The 22,272-nt window shown below is 37.5% G+C and overlaps 1 protein-coding gene across 1 annotated transcript in view; it reads left to right on the top strand.

Moving 5' to 3' along the window:
* Positions 1 to 22,272, top strand: part of LOC129206728 (mucin-5B-like) — a 47,532-nt gene that overhangs the window by 5,140 nt on the left and 20,120 nt on the right. Inside the window, exons 4-30 of the mRNA XM_054826474.1 lie at positions 250 to 511; positions 931 to 1,045; positions 1,635 to 1,725; positions 2,558 to 2,667; positions 2,881 to 3,097; positions 4,068 to 4,193; positions 4,652 to 4,769; positions 5,581 to 5,719; positions 6,920 to 7,030; positions 7,607 to 7,676; positions 8,466 to 8,603; positions 8,688 to 8,852; positions 9,336 to 9,430; positions 10,225 to 10,351; positions 11,078 to 11,333; positions 14,164 to 14,216; positions 14,608 to 14,708; positions 15,547 to 15,698; positions 16,130 to 16,268; positions 16,356 to 16,469; positions 17,002 to 17,181; positions 18,480 to 18,719; positions 19,414 to 19,570; positions 19,855 to 19,983; positions 20,332 to 20,458; positions 21,155 to 21,198; positions 21,290 to 21,484. Coding sequence (XP_054682449.1) covers positions 250 to 511; positions 931 to 1,045; positions 1,635 to 1,725; positions 2,558 to 2,667; positions 2,881 to 3,097; positions 4,068 to 4,193; positions 4,652 to 4,769; positions 5,581 to 5,719; positions 6,920 to 7,030; positions 7,607 to 7,676; positions 8,466 to 8,603; positions 8,688 to 8,852; positions 9,336 to 9,430; positions 10,225 to 10,351; positions 11,078 to 11,333; positions 14,164 to 14,216; positions 14,608 to 14,708; positions 15,547 to 15,698; positions 16,130 to 16,268; positions 16,356 to 16,469; positions 17,002 to 17,181; positions 18,480 to 18,719; positions 19,414 to 19,570; positions 19,855 to 19,983; positions 20,332 to 20,458; positions 21,155 to 21,198; positions 21,290 to 21,484 — 3,771 coding nt within the window. The remainder of the gene's footprint in view (positions 1 to 249; positions 512 to 930; positions 1,046 to 1,634; positions 1,726 to 2,557; positions 2,668 to 2,880; positions 3,098 to 4,067; positions 4,194 to 4,651; positions 4,770 to 5,580; positions 5,720 to 6,919; positions 7,031 to 7,606; positions 7,677 to 8,465; positions 8,604 to 8,687; positions 8,853 to 9,335; positions 9,431 to 10,224; positions 10,352 to 11,077; positions 11,334 to 14,163; positions 14,217 to 14,607; positions 14,709 to 15,546; positions 15,699 to 16,129; positions 16,269 to 16,355; positions 16,470 to 17,001; positions 17,182 to 18,479; positions 18,720 to 19,413; positions 19,571 to 19,854; positions 19,984 to 20,331; positions 20,459 to 21,154; positions 21,199 to 21,289; positions 21,485 to 22,272) is intronic.

Here is a 22,272-nt window from a genome sequence, read left to right as displayed (position 1 = left end):
AATGTGGACAACTAATAAAGCTCTAGCTGAACATAACTATAACCATTTATAGGGGTATATAAGATGAGTAACAGATATGAGTGAAGAATGAATACAGTTTTATAATGGATAGATGGACAGAAAATAACAAATGAAGGCAGGCAGACGAAAACTATTCAATGATAAAATGAAGCCTTGGACTAGTTGATTTTCACCATGTTACGGTTGGGAATTTTAAGTCATTTTTTTACAGCTAGTTTTAATTCACAGCTTCCAATCCTGCTCACAATGGCCGTGTGTGCAGCACATGGGGCAACTTCCACTTCAAGACCTTTGATGGAGACATATTCTCCTTTCCTGGGCTTTGTAATTACATTTTTGCATCCCACTGCAATACTCCCTATGAAGATTTCAACATCCAGATTAGGCGCGTAATGGTGGAAAATGCTCCAACAATCAACCGTATCATCATGAAACTTGAAGGTGTAGCTGCTGAACTAACAAAGGATGTTGTTATGATTAACAGCAACACGTAAGTTTATTTGTAACACTTGTTTGGTAACCAGAGACCTTATTTTCAAATTTGCCAAATACTTTGTTGTATTTGGGGTGGGTGTGTGTGGGGAAATTGTGTGTTCTTCAATAAATCTGACAATTTTACCAATATAAATAATGTATAAGTTGCTAATAATTGCTTTCATAGTAAATCAATCCTTCCCTTAAAGATTACCTCAAAATTAAAATTTGGATAAAAAATCCTGAGACATTGGATACAAATTCAGATCCATATTTGATGATGTTGTGACGTTATGTTTTTTAATCACTTTTCTTTCCACACAGCTGCATTATTTTAGTATCCCTATAGATGCTGGATACCACAAGCTATTTTTTTTTCTCTTTATCAAACATCTGGATCAGAAAATACCTAGCATTCTTTCTGCCTTTTCCCAGAGTTCAACTGCCGTACAGCCAATCTGGAATTACGATAGAGAAAAGTAGCATTTATGTGAAAGTTGCTAGCAAAATGGGTATTGTGTTAATGTGGAATGAAGATGACAGTATTCTGGTAAGAACTGCTCCTGGATCTGTCTATACCTTCAGAGTTAATCTTTGATTAGGCCAGTCCTTGTCTGTTTAGGGGGTTACAGTTGCCCTTCCCATCTCATACTGTTGAGCAATTCTTTCTTAATACAAATAGGTTTGCATCCAGGTAGTCCTAAAAAAAAAATTACATGGATTTACTTCTAGTGGATAGCTGACGTCTCCCTAAAATAGGGTGAAAAATCACTTCCATTATATCATTAACATATTGGCATTGTTATAGGACCTACTTAACCATTCAAATACCATTTTCTAGTAGAATTTCACTGTCTTAGGACTTCATTGTTGCTGTGGATATGGTTTTCTTTCTGAAAAATGAATAGAGAGAAAAAGGGTGAGAGCAATCTAGGTATTACAGTAAAAACTTAAGTCTGCATCAATAGTATCAATAGCTTGGACTCTGCATTGTAAATAATATCCAGGCCAACTCTTCATTCTGTCTCCCAGGTTTGAATTAGATTGCTAAATAAAATTACACAGGTGCTTTCAGTGGTCTTGCATAAATTTTAGAATATTTATACTAACTTCTGTCAATGTACTGTCCATCATTTTAGCTGGAATTGAATGAGAAATATGCCAATCAGACCTGTGGACTTTGTGGAGACTTCAATGGCTTTCCAATTTACAATGAGTTCTATTCAAACAGTAAGTTTTTTAAATAATAAAAATTGGTTTCTGGAGTTTCCAACATGCTTTTTTTGTATTATTTTAAGTCTAACATCATCAGCATTCCTCTTTCCTATCCTATTAAATTATTAACCCAGAAGATATGATTCAATCTCTATTGATAAATATGTAGTACAGACATCAGATAATGTGATTTAATTCTTTAAGTATAAATATAGTATTGGTGCTAACAACTGATAGCATATTTCTTGTATGCCCTAGTTTTATGTACCTAACCAGCTAACCCCATAAAAATGATTTTCACTAATAACATAAATCAATATAGAAATATATTCAATTAAAGGCAACTGTAGTCGGTATATTTATTGTTTCAGTTCTGTCTTAAAATTGGTATATCCACATTTGCCTGCTAAATTGCATAATCTTTATAAGATCTTATCTTCATCATTCTATCTATTCCCAGCTAGAGCTTTTTTCCTAAACCTTGTCTCACAGCCATCTCCATTGTCCAAAGCCCTGTTTAGATTCTTTTCTCTCTTCCCTGCATGGGCTCAATACAATCTGAAAACAGTTTGTTATTTTTCTGGTAAAAAAATCTTAGTTTGCGTCTAGATATAATAAGCTGAGAATTATTTTCTAATGTTTACTTTTTCCAGGGTGCTGTGCAAGGTAAATTGAGACAGTGAGATGTAGTGCTTCCTTTGGATGGGATGATGATTAAATTTAAAAACTTAAGGGAACTAACTGCCTTGGCCAGTCTTGAGTAGAATTCTTGAGAGAAGAAAAAGATAACAGGCAGTTGCATTGAACAAAAAACCCCAACCTTCATTATTAAACTTATTTTACACAGATATTCAGATGACAGCCTTGCAGTTTGGGAATATGCAGAAAATGGATGGGCCAACAGAACACTGTGAAGACTTCACTTCTACCCTGCCAGATAATTGCACTGATAATTTTGTAAGGATCTTTTGACTATTATTTTTTCTTTCAAATTTATCTATACCTTTCTACAGCTTCAGAGGGATCAACAGGAAAATCCCTCAGGCAACAGCAACTTAAAGAGGAATATAAGATTCTATCAAAGAATAATTATACAAAGTAACAATAAAAAAAAAATTGCTCCTTTCTATTTTCTGGAAATTGTTTAATCTATTTTTTTTTTCTTCTAAGGATGACATATGCCAGAAAACATTGACCAGCTCTGCATTTGCAGAGTGTAATGACCTAGTTGATGTTAGAGAGTACATTATGGCTTGCCAAGATGACTTGTGCCGCTCTGAAGAGTCTAAAAATGCCTCATGTATCTGTGACACCTTTGCTGAATACTCCCGGCAGTGTGCTCATGCTGGTGGGCATCCTCTGAACTGGAGAACCTCAAAACTGTGCCGTAAGTATCACTGGAGATATAGCCTCACTTTGTGCTCAGTATTAACAAACAAGCTCTCAAATGATGCCAAGGATGCATGAGAAATTATAGGCCATTCAAGACTGTATTCTCCAGAGGGTTCTGATGTAGAAGTTCCAGCATTGAAGACTTCAGCAAAAGAGCTAAGGGTTTTAATGCAAACTGGATTAAACACTATCAAATACTTACATGAATACTCTAATTGAGAGTCAAAGTGTTATTTAATTAAGTGGGACATAAAGGAAGTAAGGGAAGAAATTAACTGGAAGTAAAGGAAGAAAATAAGGAGAAAGAAGGAGAAAGAATGACATATACTTGCTTGCTTGTATTCCTGTTTTCCCATGGTGGCTCCAGCATTTTTTATTCTCAATTATTAACTGGATCTTCACAGGTATTTGGCTGGTTAAGCACTTATTTATCTCCTCTTGCTTGGTAGTGAGAAGTTTGCACCACTGTAAACTTCATAGAGATTTGCAGTGAATTAAATACATACTAGATTATGGGGTGTAGCTGTTGGTACTGTCACCAGCATTTGCTCCAAAAACCCATGAGGTACTATTTGCTCTTCCAATGGTATCTGAAAAATGCAAATATACTAAAGCTATAGGAACTTAAGCCTTACATTTAACTAGCAATGTAGATGTTCACAAGAAGGATGCCTTCAGTAGAAACACAGGCCTTGATGATTTTGTGGGGTCATTACCTTGCTGTCCTCAGAAATCCAGTCATTGAGCCAGTTCAGCACCAGACAGTCCTGGAAAACATCAACTATAAAATATGGATCTAGGTGACTAAATTTGCAAATTTTGAGAGCTGATGGTGGATCTGCAGTTTAGTGTGGTTTTACGTCTAGCTGAAAAACTTAAATGAATATAAGTATTTTCATACACAGTTAACTAGAAATACTTTTGACTAAAATAAAAAAAAAAAATCTCTTCCTTTAAAATTTCAGCCAAGAAGTGTCCTTACAACATGCAGTACCAGGAGTGCAGCTCACCCTGTGCTGACACATGCACCAATCCAGAACGATCTCAGTTTTGTGAAGAACACTGTATGGATGGTTGTTTCTGCCCCCCAGGCAAGTTCTTATGTACTCACATCTCTGATCTCAAGGAACAACAACAGATTCCCTGTAGGATTTGGGCAGGTTCTATGCAGTTTAAGCCTCCCGTATTTGCATTTTGCACAGCTGCATGTGACAATCATTTGTCGTGTCTCAGCTGAGAAAAGATACCTGAATTAATTGCCAACACATGTGCAATATTCAGAAAGAAGGAAAGCAGAACAGCAAACAGATCGAGACCAGTCTCTCAACGAGCCACCTGTGCTAAAATAAGCCCCTCTTTCAAAGCAGGTGGAATTTAAGAATACTGTGCAAATTGGCATAGGCCTACCATCCCAGGTATGTCCATTCACAACAGCTGCAGATCTGTCTCCAAGATGATATTTAGGATTTGTAACAAACAAAAATAATGTATAGAAAATGCCTATTTAATTGATCAAGGTTTTTTCTTTTTTTTTTTTTTTTTAATCTAGGAACTGTATTTGACGACATCAACAATTCTGGCTGCATTCCCCAACAGCAGTGCTCCTGTGTTTACAATGGCAACACCTACACTACAGGAACTTCTTTTTCAGAGCAGTGCCATTCCTGGTAACTTTTGTTACTTTCCTAACTTACTATTTCCTCTCATATATTTAATGAGTTTAATGGTTTATTATATGCAATTGCATCATTGGTAATTGATATGTGTATTTAACTGACTGCTACAGTTCCAAAATATCCCTAAAGAACATTCTTTGTTTTGTTTAGCAACAGCCTTAACTAGCTTTGCACTCTAACTCGAGGTGATCAAAGCAAGGATTTACAATGTTTAGATTTCTCACCAATCAATTAAAATGCTTCATCTTCATTTATTTTGTTCAAACATTTGGATTTCTCTAAGGAGAATGAAGTTGCAGTCATTTATGTATTTGCAAATATTTATTTTCTCTGGAGAAAGCAAAGCATGACACAATACAACCTCAATTTCACAATTATTAATCCTGTACCTGTGCACTAACCACCTCACCTTAGAGAACAGATACGCTCTGCATCAGTAGATGTGGAGTTCCATTTCTTTTAGTTTCTGATAGGTTTGTATAAAAAAACAGAAAATATTTTAATTTGTCATTGTGTTAACTGCAAAAAAACAAGGAATTACTCATCCAATACCTGTTGCTGGAGGGTTCACCTGTTCAAAGAAGGAAAACAATTAAATAAACAAAGTAAATGCATACCAGAGTCATTCCTTTAACACATATTCACAATGTTTTGGAAAGTCTTAAGCCTAGATTTACCGTGTGCCAAACTACAGCTTGAAGGGAAAAACAGTAGCAAAATAGCTGAACCTAATGTCACTGTAATTTCTTTTACTCTGGACCACTGTTGCTGATTTCAGCTAACTTTATTCTCTCTCTTCCAGTACCTGCAATGGAGGCCAGTGGAGTTGCCAAGACATGTCATGCCCAGGAATATGTTCAGTAGAGGGAGGTTCACACATTTCCACATATGATAAAAAGCATTATGATCACCATGGAGACTGCACTTACGTCCTTTCTAAGGTGGGAATCAGTTATGACTAGGTCATAAAGCCTTATACTTTTATAGAAAGAAAAGATGATCTCAATCAACACTTTTGAAACTTATTTTGACATACAGATGTTAACTTGCCTCTCACTTAGCCAGATGTTTACTAGAACATATGCTTTCATTCAAATTGTGGAAGTGTTTAAGGCCAGGTTGGATGAGGCTTTGGGCAATGTGGTCTAGTGGAGGGTGTCCCTGCCCGTGACAGGGGGATTGGAACTAGATGATCTTTGAGGCCCCTTCCAATCCAAACCGTTCTATGATTCTGTGATTCTATAAAATGACAATAATCAGTTAACTATTAGGATGGCATGCAACAGTATATGGTGCTTACTGGGGAATTTCCAGTTCAGTGATGCAGTAATTGCTGAAGAGCATTGCCTTTTTTAAGAACTTGCTTAGTCTACATTCTTCACTGTGATTAATCCAGCTTTCTTACAGAGTTGCTTAATTTTTGACATGTTACTGTATTATATGGTATTAGGCCAAATGGTAAAAATCTGAAAAATTACACTAACAGTTCTGAAAACAAAATAATAATTTGAATTTACAAGTCTAATATTTTTATTTCATTTCTGAGAAGTTCAAATACAGAAAAACAGTTCAAGTCAACTGATACATTTCATTTAGGTTTTGAACATTTTTAAAACAGATTTAAAAATAAGTCAAAAGAAATAGAAAAATTAGAAGTTAATTATAATAAAAATATTTAATTCCAGCAATGTGCAAGTGCAATGTTTTGATCTTTTATGGGCTTTTTCTGTTTGTTCTTTGCTTTCCTTTTTCCCTATCTGCACAATTCAGTAAGAAAAACAAAGCTGTATGTTACTGTTCTCCTGAAAAATGTTTTATGTGACATTTTTGTCTAGTATTGATACCAGCTACAGAAAGATGAGAGATAAGGTAGAATTGAACCAAGCATTAGAAATGGACATGAATAAAAACTCCAAATATGGATATCATCAATAAAATACAAAACCAGATTCTAATTGTCTCATCGTTCCTAATCATTACAAAAGACAAAATGGAATCTTAGGCCAAAGAAGGCCTAGGATTTGGGAAAGTCTGGATCTTCTCCAGAAACAGAAATATTTTTCCAGAGTTGAGAGAAAATTTTACAGGGAAAGTTTCTGTAATTGGCCTTCCATTAAATATCTGTTGGCATTTTTTTTCAGGACTCTAAACATGAAACATTCACCATCCTGGTAGAACTACGCAAATGTGGCCTAACAGACACTGAGACGTGCTTAAAGACAGTGACCCTCAACATGAATAAAGGACAAACTGTAAGAATGCAAAATAAGCATGGGGAAACAACTATTAAATATACGGGAAGCAAAGAAGCTAGGCTTTAGTCAGGGAGCTGCATTTCTTTCTCAAATGGTCAGCATATGTGATAAGTACATGTTATTTTTAATCAAATGAAAAGAAATTTATTTTGTTATGAAAATCAGGTCAGCCATAAATTTGGCTTTGTGCAGGTTCCTTAAGAAAAACATTATACTCACAAAGCAGAAAAAAGCTATTTTCTCTGCAATTAGATGGAAAAAACATGAGCTTTTAGGTTAGAAACTACAAGTACAACAGTAATGGATGTAATTAATCACAAAGATGTGGTCAAAGAAACCAAGATGATGTAATTCTCTAAGGAGTTGAGAAAGTACCTTTAAAATAATTTTTTTATGTCAGGGAAAATTAGTAAAGTGTACAAAGTGGAAAGAAGGAGGACCTGAAATAGAAAAAAACCCTACCCTTTTTATTTAATATCTTTTTAATTAATATCACTGGAGTCATCACCATTATTATTCTTTGGACTGTAGCTGTCCTTCACACAGTTACCTCTTGTTGCTCTTCCTTATCAGCTCATCGAAGTCAAACCTGATGGTGGTGTGTTTGTGAATTCGATCTACACTCAGCTGCCCATCTCAGCAGGTATTTTGTTCTCTAACAGTCCATGAGCAATAATCTCAGAACTTCAGCTCCACCCTTGCTTATTTTCTTGAACTATGAAAGATAAAAGGACTCTGAGTTGTTCATAACCTGCATGTTCACACTTATTTCCTGAGCCACACAGGAAGTTTTGAAGTCAAGTGGGAAGTTTGGTGCCATAAAGAAATGGGAGACAGTACAAGCACAGGCAAGAGTTCAAACAGCAGCAAACAGCATTTACACTTCCCTGATTTGGTCACTGTAAAGTTTACTTCTTTCTCACTGCCAAAAATTGAACACAGAAGACATCTGTTCATCTTTTCTTCCTCTTCCTTTTTTTTTTTTTCTAACTTACCACCACCGTGCTCACACTTCGTCAGACAAATTAGATTTTTGCTCACTGTCGCAATAAGTAATGATTCTATGTGATATCCCTGACCTCCAGATCTGCTCAGTTTCCCTTTCCAGTGGAGTGAGGGCTCCAATGTATGCTGTACAAGCTTATGGGGGAAAAAAAAAAAAAAATTCTTTTTAACACTCAGTGCCATAAAGTTTTTCCTTCTTATTCTCTTGGAAGGAGTAATATCCAATTGCTTAATGTTGAGACAGCAAATAAAGTTAACAACAAATTCTGAACTGTAGATTTTGATCTATATTTCTGATCCATTTTCATAAAGATTGGCTTTATTTCACCTCAGAAACAGTGACAGAAATTCAAGAATAGTATAATGATGCACTGTTTCCAGCATTCGACCTCATTCAGAAAGCAATCATTCTGTTTTTCATCTGTAGCTAATGCCACCGTGTTCAGACCATCATCATTTTTCATCATCATACAGACAAACTTTGGTGTCCACCTTGAAATCCAAATCGTACCAATCATGCAAGTGTTTGTGCGACTGGATCCTATTTTCAAAGACCAGACCTGTGGTAAGTGAATGAAATATAAGAACATCTTGCTTAAGGTCTTTGGTCTAGTATGAGCAGTATAAACTTTTCACTGCTTTTCAACAGGTCTCTGTGGAAATTTCAATAATATCCAAACTGATGACTTCCAGGTCATAAGTGGAATAATTGAAGGAACAGCAACAGCATTTGCTAATACATGGAAAACTCAAGCTACATGCCCTAATATCCAGCAGAGATTTGAAAACCCTTGTGCACTCAGCATTGATAACGGTGCGTGCTTCCTAGAATTTTTTCTAGGTTTTTTTGCTCAGTCTTAAGGAAAATACATCCATTGGAAACCAAAGATAAGAGAATAATGACTTATGTATTTGGTGAAAACATACATCTGAAATCAGAAACAAATATTCAAAATGAAAGCACGAGGGATAAGTAACAAAGTAAAGAAAGAGTCATAGAAACATAAGTGAAGGTAACTGCATGGTCATCGAAAACACAGAAAATGTCTAAGCTGACAGCTTGGTGTCAGTGAAGTGGATTGCAGGAGTATCTTTGGAAATCTTTTATTCATCCCCTTCAGCAAGTCCTCCTTTTTGGTTTTAGGAACCTTAGCCCACAAGCTAAATGAAAAAAAGGCAGGAAAAGGACAGATTTGATGTAATTTCAGAACTGGCTTCATAGACCAGGGCAGTGTGGTTTTGTGACTAATGAAATACAAAGAGTAATGTGCCTTTGTATTGTTTGTTCTCTTCACAGAAAAATATGCTCAGCATTGGTGTGGACTACTAACTGACAGCAAAGGACCTTTTGCTGATTGTCACTATGCCGTGAATCCCTCTGTTTACCACATGGTACTTTGTTAGACTGTTTTCCCCTTTGGAAACAATAGGAATAGGATCATTACAACTAGCTACTAGAAAAGGACTGTTCCAGACATGTCTCGTTTTATGCAATGCCTGTATTTTCATTTCTGTACTGCTGCACTTCCTTCTTTCAACATGTGTTTCTGTTTGTGTTGTAACATTACCTTATTTCAGTTGTCAGTCTTGGCTTCAGGCTTCTGACTTCCTTGCAAATGAAAGGGCAGCTATTTGCTCCTGAATGGATATATACATATAATAGGAAGTGTATGTAAATGCATTTCAACTGATTGTTTGAATATCAGTGAAATGCTGTCTTGTCAGCCTCATATGTCATTAATAACTACTTGGCACAGAAAGCCCATTAGCTAGTTATCATCATTCTGCTATCAATGTGTTGCCAGTCTTTCTTCTCATTATGAATCATCCAGGTATGGACACTAGTGAAATAATGTGTCTAGACTGAGTACTGTAAATAGAGCTTTGTATGCTATTGTGCAGTATATTTGTAAATATGGTTCAGGGGAACATGAAGCCGTTAAATGTATGACAGACTTTAAGACCACTATTTCCTAATAATAACTGCAGAAATTGACTGAATTTCCATTACCTTCATTCTCCTCTGCCAGGAAAATTAGGCAAAGACTGGAAAGTGATAAAGCTATGTTAGTGTTGTCTATGAGTGAGCATATCTGCATGTAAAACCAGAAAGATAGCGTTCTTTTTTTTTTCTTAGACTGAAAATATTACCAGTGCTGAGACTTTTATTTTCTCTGCATTCTTAGAACTGCATGTTTGACACATGTAACTGTGAAAATAGTGAGGACTGTCTCTGTGCAGCCCTGTCTTCCTATGTGAGAGCTTGTGCTGCAAAAGGAATCCAGCTGCGTGGATGGAGGACTGATGTCTGCTGTAAGTACTCCTAACTATCCCCTTTCCAAAGAACACACGTGAATAAAAACTGCTGATTAGAGATTATTTTATACTGATTTTAAGACAAATATAGTAAGTGTTGAGGTAGGGATTTTGTTAAGTGCACTCCTGGAAGTAATTCTCTGCTGTTCCATTAGAATCAATCCACTGCTAGCAAGGGTGAATATGAATAGATGGGAGCCATAGCTTTCTTAGGAAAACTCTTATGGAAGTGCCTCCACCTGTTTCTGTGCAACTTTGAATTTCAGCTTTATGTATCACAAGTTATTGTAGAGAAAATGTGACATATTAGAATAACAGTACTAGTAATACTAACCAGAGCACTTGCAAATGAAAGGGCTCTGAAGCAGCACGCCGGGTTCCACTGATCCAGTAGTTTGCTTGCAGCATACCAGTAGGCATTCAGGGACACATTGTAGCTTGTACTTCAAAAGGTTTAAAAGTCTTCACAATGAAAGGCAGCACCAAATGGAGGTTTCTTTCTGAAATTTCATTTGAAAAACTATTCTCTTCTTTGCATACATGTACAGTAGCTTTTCAGGTCTAACTCTGGAAGTATTCAGAAATACATTTACATGAAAGATGCAACATAGGCAGAGGTGTACAGTATTGTTTACATGTTATTTCTACTGCCTATAGTTTCTTTTTCCCCACCAGAAATTACCATCTGGAATTAACAAACCTATTCTATTTTCCTCTCTCAAGCAAAATACACCATCTCATGTCCCAAATCCCTGAGCTACAGCTATACCATCACTTCCTGTCAACCCACCTGTCGGTCTCTGAGTGAGCCTGATGTCACATGCAACATTAAGTTTGTCCCAGTTGATGGCTGCACCTGCTTAAATGGAACCTACATGGATGAGAGGGGCAAATGTGTGCCTGCTAATGAATGCCCCTGCTACTACAGAGGATCTCCCATACCATTTGGAGAAGTTGTCCATGAAAATGGGCTTGCATGGTAAGTGAATCTTCTGCAAAACACTCAAGCAATAGTATATGTATTTTATAGGAGGTGATTGGTGACAACCAATATGGCTTCACTAAGGGCAAATCATGACTGGTGGCCTTCTATGATGGGGTTACAGAGTTGGTGGACAAGGGACCTGGACTTGTGCCAAGCATTTGACACTGTCCCGCATGACATCCTTGTCTCTAAATTGGAGAGACATGGATTTGATGGATGGACCACTCGATGGATAAGGAATTGGCTGGATGGTTGCACTCAAAGAGTTGTGGTCAACAGCTCAATGTTCAAATGGAGTGATGAGTGGCATCCCTCAGAGGTCGGTACTGGAACTGGCACTGTTTAACATCTTTGTTGGTGACACGGACAGCGGGATTGAGTGCACCCTCAGCAAATTTGCCAACACCACCAAACTGTGTAGTGTGGTTGACATGCTGGAGGGAAGGGATGCCATCCAGAGGGACCTTGACAGGCTGGAGAGGTGGGCCCATGCAAACTGCATGAAGTTCAATAAGGCCAAGTGCAAGGTCCTGCATGTGGGTTGGTGCAATCCCAAGCATAACTACAGGCTGGGCGGGAGAATGGATTGAAAGCAGAGGAGGAGAAGGACTTGGGCATATTGATCGATTAAAATCTCAGCGTGACCCAGCAGTGTGCTCTTGCAGCCCAGAAAGCCAACCACATCTTGGGCTGCATCAAAGAAGTGTGATCAGCAGGTCAAGGGAGGTGATTCTGCCCCTCTACTCCACTTTTGTGAGGCCCCACCTGGAGTACTACATCCAGGTCTGGATTTTCAACTCTCTTATTTTTCAACTCTCTTATTTTCAACTTTTAAGAGTGGTACATATTCTCCTGAGCTGGAAGACAGGGGTGGGCAGCAAAATGAACCCCCCATAATCCAATGGGAAATGGTGAGCAACCTGCTATACCACTTAAACATGCACAAGTCTATAGGGCCAGATGGGAGCCACCCAAGGGTACCAAGGGAGCTGGCACCAGTGCTCACCAAGGCACTTTCCATCATTTATCAGCAGTCCTAGCTAACCAGGAAGGTCCCAGGTGACTGGAGGTTAGCCAGTGTGACACCCATCTACAAGAAGGGCCAGAAGGAGGATGCAGGGAACTACAAGCCTGTCAGTCTGACCTCGGTGCTGGGGAAGGTTATGGAGCAGATCATCCTGAGTGCCATCACACGGCACATACAGGACAACAAGGTGATCAGGCCCAGTCAGCATGGGTTCATGAAAGGCAGGTCCTGCTTGACCAACCTGGTCTCCTTCGATGACAAGATGACCCACATAGTGGATGAGGGAAAGGCTGTGGATGTTGTTTACCTGGACTTCAATAAAGCCTTTGACACTGTTTCCCACAGCATTGTGCTGGAGAAACTGGCTCCTCATGGCTTGGACCGGCATACTCTTTGCTGGGTAAAAAACTTGTCTGGGTGGCCAGGTCCAAAGAGTTGTGGTGAATGGAGTGAAATCCAGTTGGCAGCCGGTCACAAGCGGTGTTGCCCAGGGCTCAGTACTGGGGCCAGTTCTCTTTAAAATCTTTATCAATGATCTGGACGAGGGGATCGAGTGTACCCTCAGTAAGTTTGCAGATGACACCAAGGTGGGCAGGAGCCTTGATCTGCTTGAGGGTAGGAAGATTCTAGAGAGGGATCTGGACAGGCTGGAATGATGGGCCGAGACCAATTGTATGAGGTTCAACAAGGCTCAGTGCTGGGTCCTGCACTTTGGTCACGACAACCCCAGGCAATGCTACAGGCTTGGGGAAGAGTGGCTGGAAAGCTGGCAGGCAGAAAAAGACCTGGGGGTGTTGGTCAACATCCGGCTGACTATGAGCCAGCAGTGTGCCCAGGTGGCCAAGGCGGCCAACGGCATCCTGGCTTGTATCAGAAATACTGTGGCCAGCAGGACTAGGGAAGTGATTGTCCCCCTGTATTCAGCACTGGTGAGGCCGCACCTTGAATACCGTGTTCAGTTTTGGGCCCCTCACTACAAGAAAGATATTGAGGTGCTGGAGTGTGTCCAAAGAAGGGCAAGGAACCCAGTGAAGGGTCTAGAGCACAAGTTCTATGAGGAGCAACTGAGGGAACTGGGGTTGGTTAGTCTGGAGAAAAGGAGGCTGAGGGGAGACTTTATTGCTGTCTACAACTACCTGAAAGGAGGTTGTAGTGAGGTGGCTGTTGGTCTCTTCTCCCAGGTAACAAGCGATAGGACAAGAGGAAGTGACCTCAAGTTGCAGCAGGGGAGGTTTAGATTGGATATTAGGAAAAATTTCTTCACAAAAAGAGTTGTCAAGCATGGGAACAGGCTGCCCAGGGAAGTGGTTGAGTCACCATCCCTGGAGGTATTTAAAAGCTGTGTACATGTGGTGCTTAGGGACATGGTTTAGTGGTGGACTTGGTAGTGTTAACACTTGGACTCGATGACCTTCAGGGCCTTTTCCAACCTACATTATTCTATGATTCTCTGATATTTCCAGATTGATAGAGCAATTGTATTTAGGTGCATTTTCTATATAATGCCGTGATTTTTCAAGCATAAAATTATGACAACGCCAGCAAGGAGAGATCTTATGAGAAAGTTAGAAGCAGAGACATATACTCATTTTAACCTATGATTTTTCCTGTTAAGCAATAATGGATATCATATGAAAGCAGCACTGGTAGTGGTATTGAGGGAAATTCTTTCCTGAGACTGCAAAGCAGCATTCTGGAATTCCTTCAAAAATTTTGAAACTTGATAAAAGGGAAGTAGCTCTCAATCTCAATACGTGGTTTGAGAGGAAAAAAAGAAATATTTTTCCTCTCTTACAGCACTTGCATTCAGGGAAGACTAAATTGCATTGGAGCACCCAATCCAACTCCAGGTAAAAAAAAATACTTCCACTTATCTTTTTCTCTGTGCCAGGTTTTGGACAGAAATAGTTGATAGAACTGATTTTTCTTAATGGATTTTTAAATAATAGAAATATTTCTCATTTAGTTATAGTGCAACAGTGATCATAAAAGGTAGGAGTGAACCTAGATTAATGATACGACCTCTTTTTCGTAGAGATTTTTTTCTGAAATACTGTAGGGGTCTTTTTCTGGGAATTCAGTGGTCTGAAGTGAATCTATTTAGCAGATTGAATAGGGACAGCAATCCCGACTAACTGAAGTAAGCAATTTCCAAAGAATTTCTAGATAGTTTTAATAGCTACAGCTGTGGCATAAACACTGTGCCATGTCTTACTGCTCTCACTTCTTTCCTTCCTCTAGTCTGTGAACCTCCCATGGTCTACTTTGACTGTAGAAACATCTCTGCAGGAACAATTGGAGCAGAATGTCAAAAAAGTTGCCAGACTCTGGATTTGCAGTGTGTAAGTGTGACATGGCTGGATGAAACTGTGCTTCCAGGTTTTGTCTGTGATCCTGGTGCTGAAGTAATTGATCTATCTGATCTACTCCAAATCTGCAACACAGATAGTTTGTTCTTGTAGCAAAAGCCTAAAACCATGTAATGAAGCATTAACAATGGGACCCTTAGACCAAAATATAATAAAATAACATCCAATTTAATTAATAAGATTAGTGTCTATCTTTCTTCAGCTACTGCAGGTAACAGTAATTAGTAGTGAAAATATCTAGGGCTCTGCCCACATTTTACTTCTTTAGGAGAATATTACTGGCTATAAACTGGCTAGGAGAAATCATTCTTTCTCATACCATGATGCAGTTGTGAACTTCTTGCACATCTAATTATATTACTCCACTTAGGTACATGGTAGGTACATTTCTCAAATAAGTACCATATGAGATAAAGAGATTTCAATGTAACTCAACCAAACAGAAAAAAATATTTCTTATTTTCTTTTTAAAGCTCCATTCAATCACAAATCACACACTACAAAATGCAAGGCTTCTTCAGCTAACACAGAGTAAGACTTAAGATTAAGGTATTTCAAATTTCACAGACTCCAGCAGAGCAATCAGGATTGGCATACATAAAACCTTTATCTTTAACATATTTATATTCTATTAAATCAATGCCTAATGACTACCTTTTTGTTCCATTGTCCTATAAGTACTTCATAGTCCTCTCTCATTTGAGCTGAGCAGCAATAAGACCATATAAAGACACTTTATGAGAATTTATTCTTCCTTTTTCTATTGTGATTATTCCATTCTGAAATTATATCTTCCTCTTGACTTTTCCAGTATAGCACGCAATGTGTATCTGGCTGCGTGTGCCCAGCTGGGCTTGTGTTAGATGGGAATGGTGGCTGTATTCTTGAAGACGAATGTCCGTGTATTCACAATGAAGCTATGTATCAGCCTGGGGAAAAGATCAACGTTGACTGTAACACCTGGTAAATATTTCTTTGGAAGTAGCATTCCTGGTTCCATCCTTTGCCATTCCAAAGATCTTAAATAGTACAGCAGTGAGGAAAGATTTGGTTTGCACATTTCATCACTTGATGGATCTTTTAGTTTTGGATTAAACAGTACGAGCAGGTTTCCTTCTGATGTAGGCAGATGGCCAAAGCACTGAATTTGAGGAAATCTTTGGGACTACAGTGTTCATTAAGCATTATCCTGTCTTGCAGTTAATGCACTCAGAGGAGCAGAACAGAACTTTGCTTTCATTCTTTACATGAAAAATGTAAAAGACTATTTTAACTCCAGAATCAGTATAACATTTACCAGAGATGAGTTGCCAAACAAATACTGAGTTGTTGGGATATGTCTACACAAAACAGTGAGTTGTTTTACTACTGAAATGTTTTATTCTCATTCCTAGTGTATGCAAGAATAGGAAGTGGGAATGCACCAAAGATCAATGTCTGGGCACTTGTACTGTTTATGGAGATGGTCATTACAATACCTTTGATGACAAAAGATTCAGCTTTAATGGAAACTGTGAATACACACTAGTCCAGGTACTGATAATTAGCAATAGTAAATGAGATGTAACCTAGATCGTGTCTACAAAAATAATGTATTTTTAAATGTTATTCTCTACCCAGGACCACTGTGGGAAGAGTGGCACAGCCAATGGGACCTTCAGGGTTATCACTGAAAATATTCCCTGTGGCAACACTGGGACAACTTGCTCAAAATCTATCAAAGTTTTCTTAGAGGTAAGAAGGTTTTGCAAACAGACCAGTTTTTTTATGTGTCTGTTTAGGGCTTAGGAGAAGCCTAGGTATCCATTGCTTCAAGGAAGTTGGAAAAATATTTTAAAAAGCTAATCAACTTGTAAATTAAGCTTAAATAAGATTCAAGTGAAATATTTGGTAGTGCTTCTCAGCTTTCTGTCTTTTCCATTTCCCACCCTAACTTATACCACTCTTGGGCAAACTACAGATCTAAAGGAAAATTGTCTTTAGCAGAAATTTAGCCTATCATGTCAGCAGATTATTTTATTCTGTGCATTGTAGTTTTTCCATGACTACCCAAACACCCTTTTTTGACTTACACCATTTGAAATACCTTTTTACCACAGCTCCAGGAACCTAAGATTTGAACTATGTAGTTTTGATTTATTGCATTTGGATTATTTGTTTTCATTATATAAATTATTTGTAGTAGTATTAAAAGCAGAAAAACATGTTTAAGAGCACAGCTGCAGCTATTGAGTTAATTTCTAATCACCTTTTCCTCCTGTTTCAGAGCTATGAACTGATACTTTATGAGGAGCATTTCAGTGTTGTAAAGAGAGGACAAAATGATGAGGTGCCATACACAGTCCGCTATATGGGTATGTACTTGGTAATTGAGACCACAAGCGGACTGATCCTCATGTGGGACAAGAAAACCAGCATCTTCATCAAGCTCAGCCCTGATTTTAAGGTGCGAAACTGGCAGTTAAAGGGCAATTAGTCCAGATTCGGACTGGGTGTGAATTTTGTTGAAACCCTGCCAAGATCCTAAACAGGTGATGTCTCTAGCATTCCTGCAGGACATCCCATGTTGTTTTTCATTCCTCTGGTGCCTCAGGAAGCCATGTCATCATCCTGTTGCTGTTCTGAGCTCTAAAGGCAGCTTTCAGTGCCTATTTGGCCTGACAGAGCTTGAGTTGGCAAACTGCTTTTTTGGACTTGACTTTAAAATTACCCACTGACCCTTGGTAAAGGTTATCAGACCTTATTAAAATTACATATCTACATCTGTAGAAATCAATTGAGTAGTCTTGATCTTGAAAGTAATCCGTCATTTCCAGTTCTCATTGATACTCAAGTCAAATTATCATACTTGAAGAACAAGGAAGTGAAATACAATAAGTGAAAGCCTTTTGTAAAGTGCTACCATGTATTTTTCAAGCATATATCTACACAGGTGATAAGGAAAATGTATTCCTGATGTCATAGTCCTTCTCCTAGCTTATGACATATAAGTACTAAAAACTGTAGTAAATGAGGAATTTGCTATCTTATTGTATACCACAGTAACATTTCAATCAGGTATATAAATTAAGTGTAATTTAGAACTAGATATACAAATTTATTTCAGTATCATAGCTTCTTTTGCTGCCTCACCCACTGGCACTTTACAAAAATAGTAGTAATATGGAAAGTATGCACCTTAGATTCATAGAGAAAGCATAGCATCTGTTATTGTAGCCTATCACAGTTTTACAGATCCATAAATTTAGAATGAGGGATATCTCTGGATGTGCAAGGAAAATATCATTTCTTTTGATACCTGTGAGCAGTCATAACAGTAAAGACTCGATGAGTAGACTATATGTGGCTGTACTGGTAGCATTCATGACAGCTTCGTAAGGCTGTTTTTTATATGTACATCTATTGTATAAAATATACAATGAAAACCTTAATTGGCTAACTGTGAGTCCTCATTTCCTTGTTAAAGACGTACCTGAAAGACAGAAAGTTACAATGGCAAATATGGTTTTATTGTTCAGATTTAAAAGAAGAAAAGTCAACAGAAGTATCCTTCTAGCCTTAGTGGTCGTGTTCTGTTGCTGAGGAAACAAAGGATGAAGATGTTCAGGAATGTTAGAATGGAATGGCATGATTCTAAGAGCTGAATTTCAAGTATTCTTTTGGTCTTAGATGTGGTTTCAAGTTTTCTCGCATCCTTTATTTATTTATTTATTTATTTATTTATTTATTTATTTCCTTTTGCAGAGTCAGATCTGTGGTCTCTGTGGAAATTATGATGGCAATGGCATCAATGACTTTACTACAAGGAGTCAGTCTGTGGTAGAGAATGTCCTAGAGTTTGGAAACAGCTGGAAAGTATCCTCTACATGTCCTGATGCTTATAGCATAAAGGACCCATGTTCTACCAACCCTTATCGAAAGTCCTGGTCAGAGAAGCAGTGTAGCATCATCAACAGCAACGTCTTTGCTGCCTGTCACTCTCAGGTATTACCAGGACAGAAGTTTACTGTGTGAAGAGTAGGTCTGTGTATTATTGAAGCTGCTATCCTCATACATTTTAACATGCATGCCTAATTCATTAGCATGTTTCACTTTGAATTGTGTCAGGAAAACTTCAATCTGAATCCTACTCAAAGGAACAGATTTATAGTCCCTACCTGTGAGAAATAAAAGGACATTTAGTTCATAGGAAATATTGACCTATTACAAAAGAATAATAATTTCATGATTACTATATAGTTTCTTGTAGTGTGAATTGAATAAAAGTTCTCATATACCATGTACAGAACACAAGCCTAATGAAATAATAACATAATAATGAAGTATCAGCATAGACTTTATCAGACATGAACAATGCAGAGTAAGTCTTCCCATTACCTTAGTTCTTTCCACTGGCAGAGACCTTCAAGTGCAGTTGCCTAATATTGCTTGGGAACATGAATCTAATCTTCCACTAGGATACAAGTCTGGGTGTCTAAAATCTGTCAAAAAGTGATTTGGATGTATCATCTGGCATCAATTGTGGTGTTATATAACAGTGTATATAAAAAAAGAAAAATTAATTACTGATGTAGGCCTTTCTTCTGAGATATTACAATTTTAAGAAAATTACCCTAGCAAAGCTAAGAAAGAATTTAGAATGCAGGATGCATAGTATTATAGCTCTTTTTAATAACAGGTTGAACCAGCAAAATATTACCAAGCATGTGTGACAGATGCTTGTGCATGTGACACTGGAGGAGACTGTGATTGCTTTTGTACAGCAGTTGCTGCCTATGCTCAAGCATGTAGTGAAGTTGGTGTCTGCATAGCCTGGAGAACCCCATCAATCTGTCGTGAGTTTTATGTCATAAACACTTCTTCTGAGAGTGTAGTTAAATGTACAGTGTGTTGGTGATGTCTTGAACACACACTCTGGGTATCTTAGATATGTGCATTATAATCTCACTGTGTAGACTTTTCACACTAAGCTGTTTTGATGGTCACACAATTTCACCTATTCAATCATGGTTTTCAAGACTGTTCAAGCAGCATTGCAGGGATATGATGAACAGTCATGAGTCAAAAAACCCTCTTTTTTTCTTTTTCTGAATATATCAAAATTTCTGTTTCTCCTTAGCACTGTTTTGTGATTACTACAATCAACAAGGGGAATGTGAATGGCACTATAAGCCTTGTGGAGCCTCCTGTATGAAGACCTGTAGGAACCCAAGTGGAAAATGCCTCCATAACTTGCCAGGTTTAGAAGGTAAAAAGAGCTGCAAGTACCTTTAAGTGGGTACATTTTAATATATTTTAATGGTCTTTAATGGAGTGTATTTCCCCCCATCAGCTGCATTTGCACCATTCAATTCTCTTCAACATCATTGCATCCACATGAATGGAGGCAGGGTATGGAAACTGGAGTTAAAAACGTCTCTAGTCCTTGTGGGTGGGCTCTGCTGATGCTAGTACTCTGCATTACTTCCTAAAATTATTGGAAAAAAATTACTAGTAAAAATTATGACTACTAAAACCATGTTCTGCACAAATAAAACTTTTGCTGACTGAATCTTATTCTCACCTTTTCTACCTTCTATATGCCCTTTTCTTTCAGGCTGCTACCCTAACTGCCCACTAGACAAGCCATATTTTCATGAGGATCAGATGAAGTGCGTCAGTCTCTGTGACTGTTATGATAATGAAGATGGAAAGATATATAGACGGGATGAATGTCTTTTATGGTAAGATGTAACATACCAGCCTAACTGTGTACAGGGAAAAAATGATCAAAACAGCAGTGGGAAATTGCATGTTCCTGTTACGTAACAGGACTAGTTTATGCTGCCTTTGTAAAAATAGTGCCTTACTATCTAATGCTAGTTTTCTTACTACATTAGTAATAAGAAATTCTTATGTGATTTTATGTTCTGTTGAATTTGTTCCTGATTATGTTGTAAATCCTCAGCATAAAGATACAAGAACAGTAAGTCTTTTATAACCAGGCTTTCTCTATTTCCCATTCTTATGGCAGGAAAAATATTGTTCCAGGAGTATAGATATCTAATAGGGGTCTTCTTCCAAGGATTTTATTATATTCTTATACTGCTTGTAGTATTTAGATTCTTTCCCTTTTTAGCCTACTTTTTAATACAAAAACATTGCCAACGCAAGGAAAGTGATGAGGAAAGAAGGAAAGTCTTCCTTAACACTTCTATCTGTAGCTTTGCATATTTATCTTCACTTATATTTATGTTTGGATTTAATATAAAGAAAGATTTTGGAAAATGGCAAAAAAGAAGGCAACATGAACTGGACACACAAGGAAAAAAATACAAATAAACTGTTCTGTCTTTTGATGCTACTATCTGGGAGAAAGATGAATAATAAAATTACCTCATAATCAAAAAATATGTGGTTTTTTATGTTTTTTATTTCAGTGAATGCACATCAGAAGGTTTACAGTGCAAGTTTGATGATAAAGGTAAGAGAGCTAAGAAGAATTATTAAGAAAATGAAATATTGGTTATTATCTTTTCATAGATGCCTGATAATAAACTTCTTCTGAATTACAGCATGCCATTGCATTTATGAAGGGAACAGCTATAAATACGGTGAACTCATCTACGACACCACAGATGGAACTGGATGGTGTTTCAGTGCAACATGTGACGTCAATGGAACAATAAACAGAAATATCTTTAAATGTGGCATCTTTACAACACCCCCATTTACATTTTCTACAAGTCAGTCCATAACTACTGCCTCAGGTATGCGTGAATACTCTTTAAAATAACTAAAAAATCTCTGGAAGGGACAGAAAATTGTCTGAAAGGGAGGACCTTTACATTAGTTAATGGCATATAATTTTACTTGAAATTGTTGGCTTCTGCTGGAGCCACCAATTCATCTGGCAGCTTCAGTTGCTAAAGACAACCATAATCAATGGTAAAAATGAGTGCAGCATTTCTTACAAATTCAGTCTCCACTGTTTCACCATGTTTTTTCCAGGGGAAAATTAATAGACCTTGTTAATCATTGCATCCTGGGGAATGTCCTCACTTCCTTGCACACAAAAACCAGCAGTACTAGACAAACTTCTGAAAACACAAAAGATAATTGATGCCATTTTTAAAATTACTGACCGCATCAGTGCAAACTGAAGATAAAAAATCTAGTTTGAGGGAATGCTCAATTATTTAAAATCATTCTTTGGAAACTTTCCTAATTATATTTAATAACCAAATCAACAATTTCCTTCTAGTCCTGCAGTTCACTTCTACATTATTCTTGCAGTTAACTCATTATAGTAACCATGTAATTCTGAGAATATGTGAGAAATATTTCCACAAAATCATACAATACTACAGCAAGAACTAAATATTCAGCTTTAGGTCTTCTATTAGGTAACATTCATATGAAGAAAGTGGTATATATTCCACATGGTTATCTTCATAATGCTAAGAATAAGAAAATAAATCTTATGAAAATAAGTAGAAAATACTTATTATATTATATATTTAATATATATTTTATATGCATATTCTATATTACAATA

This window comes from Grus americana, chromosome 5, assembly GCF_028858705.1.
Source record: "Grus americana isolate bGruAme1 chromosome 5, bGruAme1.mat, whole genome shotgun sequence".
Classification (NCBI taxonomy): domain Eukaryota; kingdom Metazoa; phylum Chordata; class Aves; order Gruiformes; family Gruidae; genus Grus; species Grus americana.
Note: the sequence above shows the minus strand (reverse complement) of the source record. Positions and strands in the feature narration are given on the sequence as shown.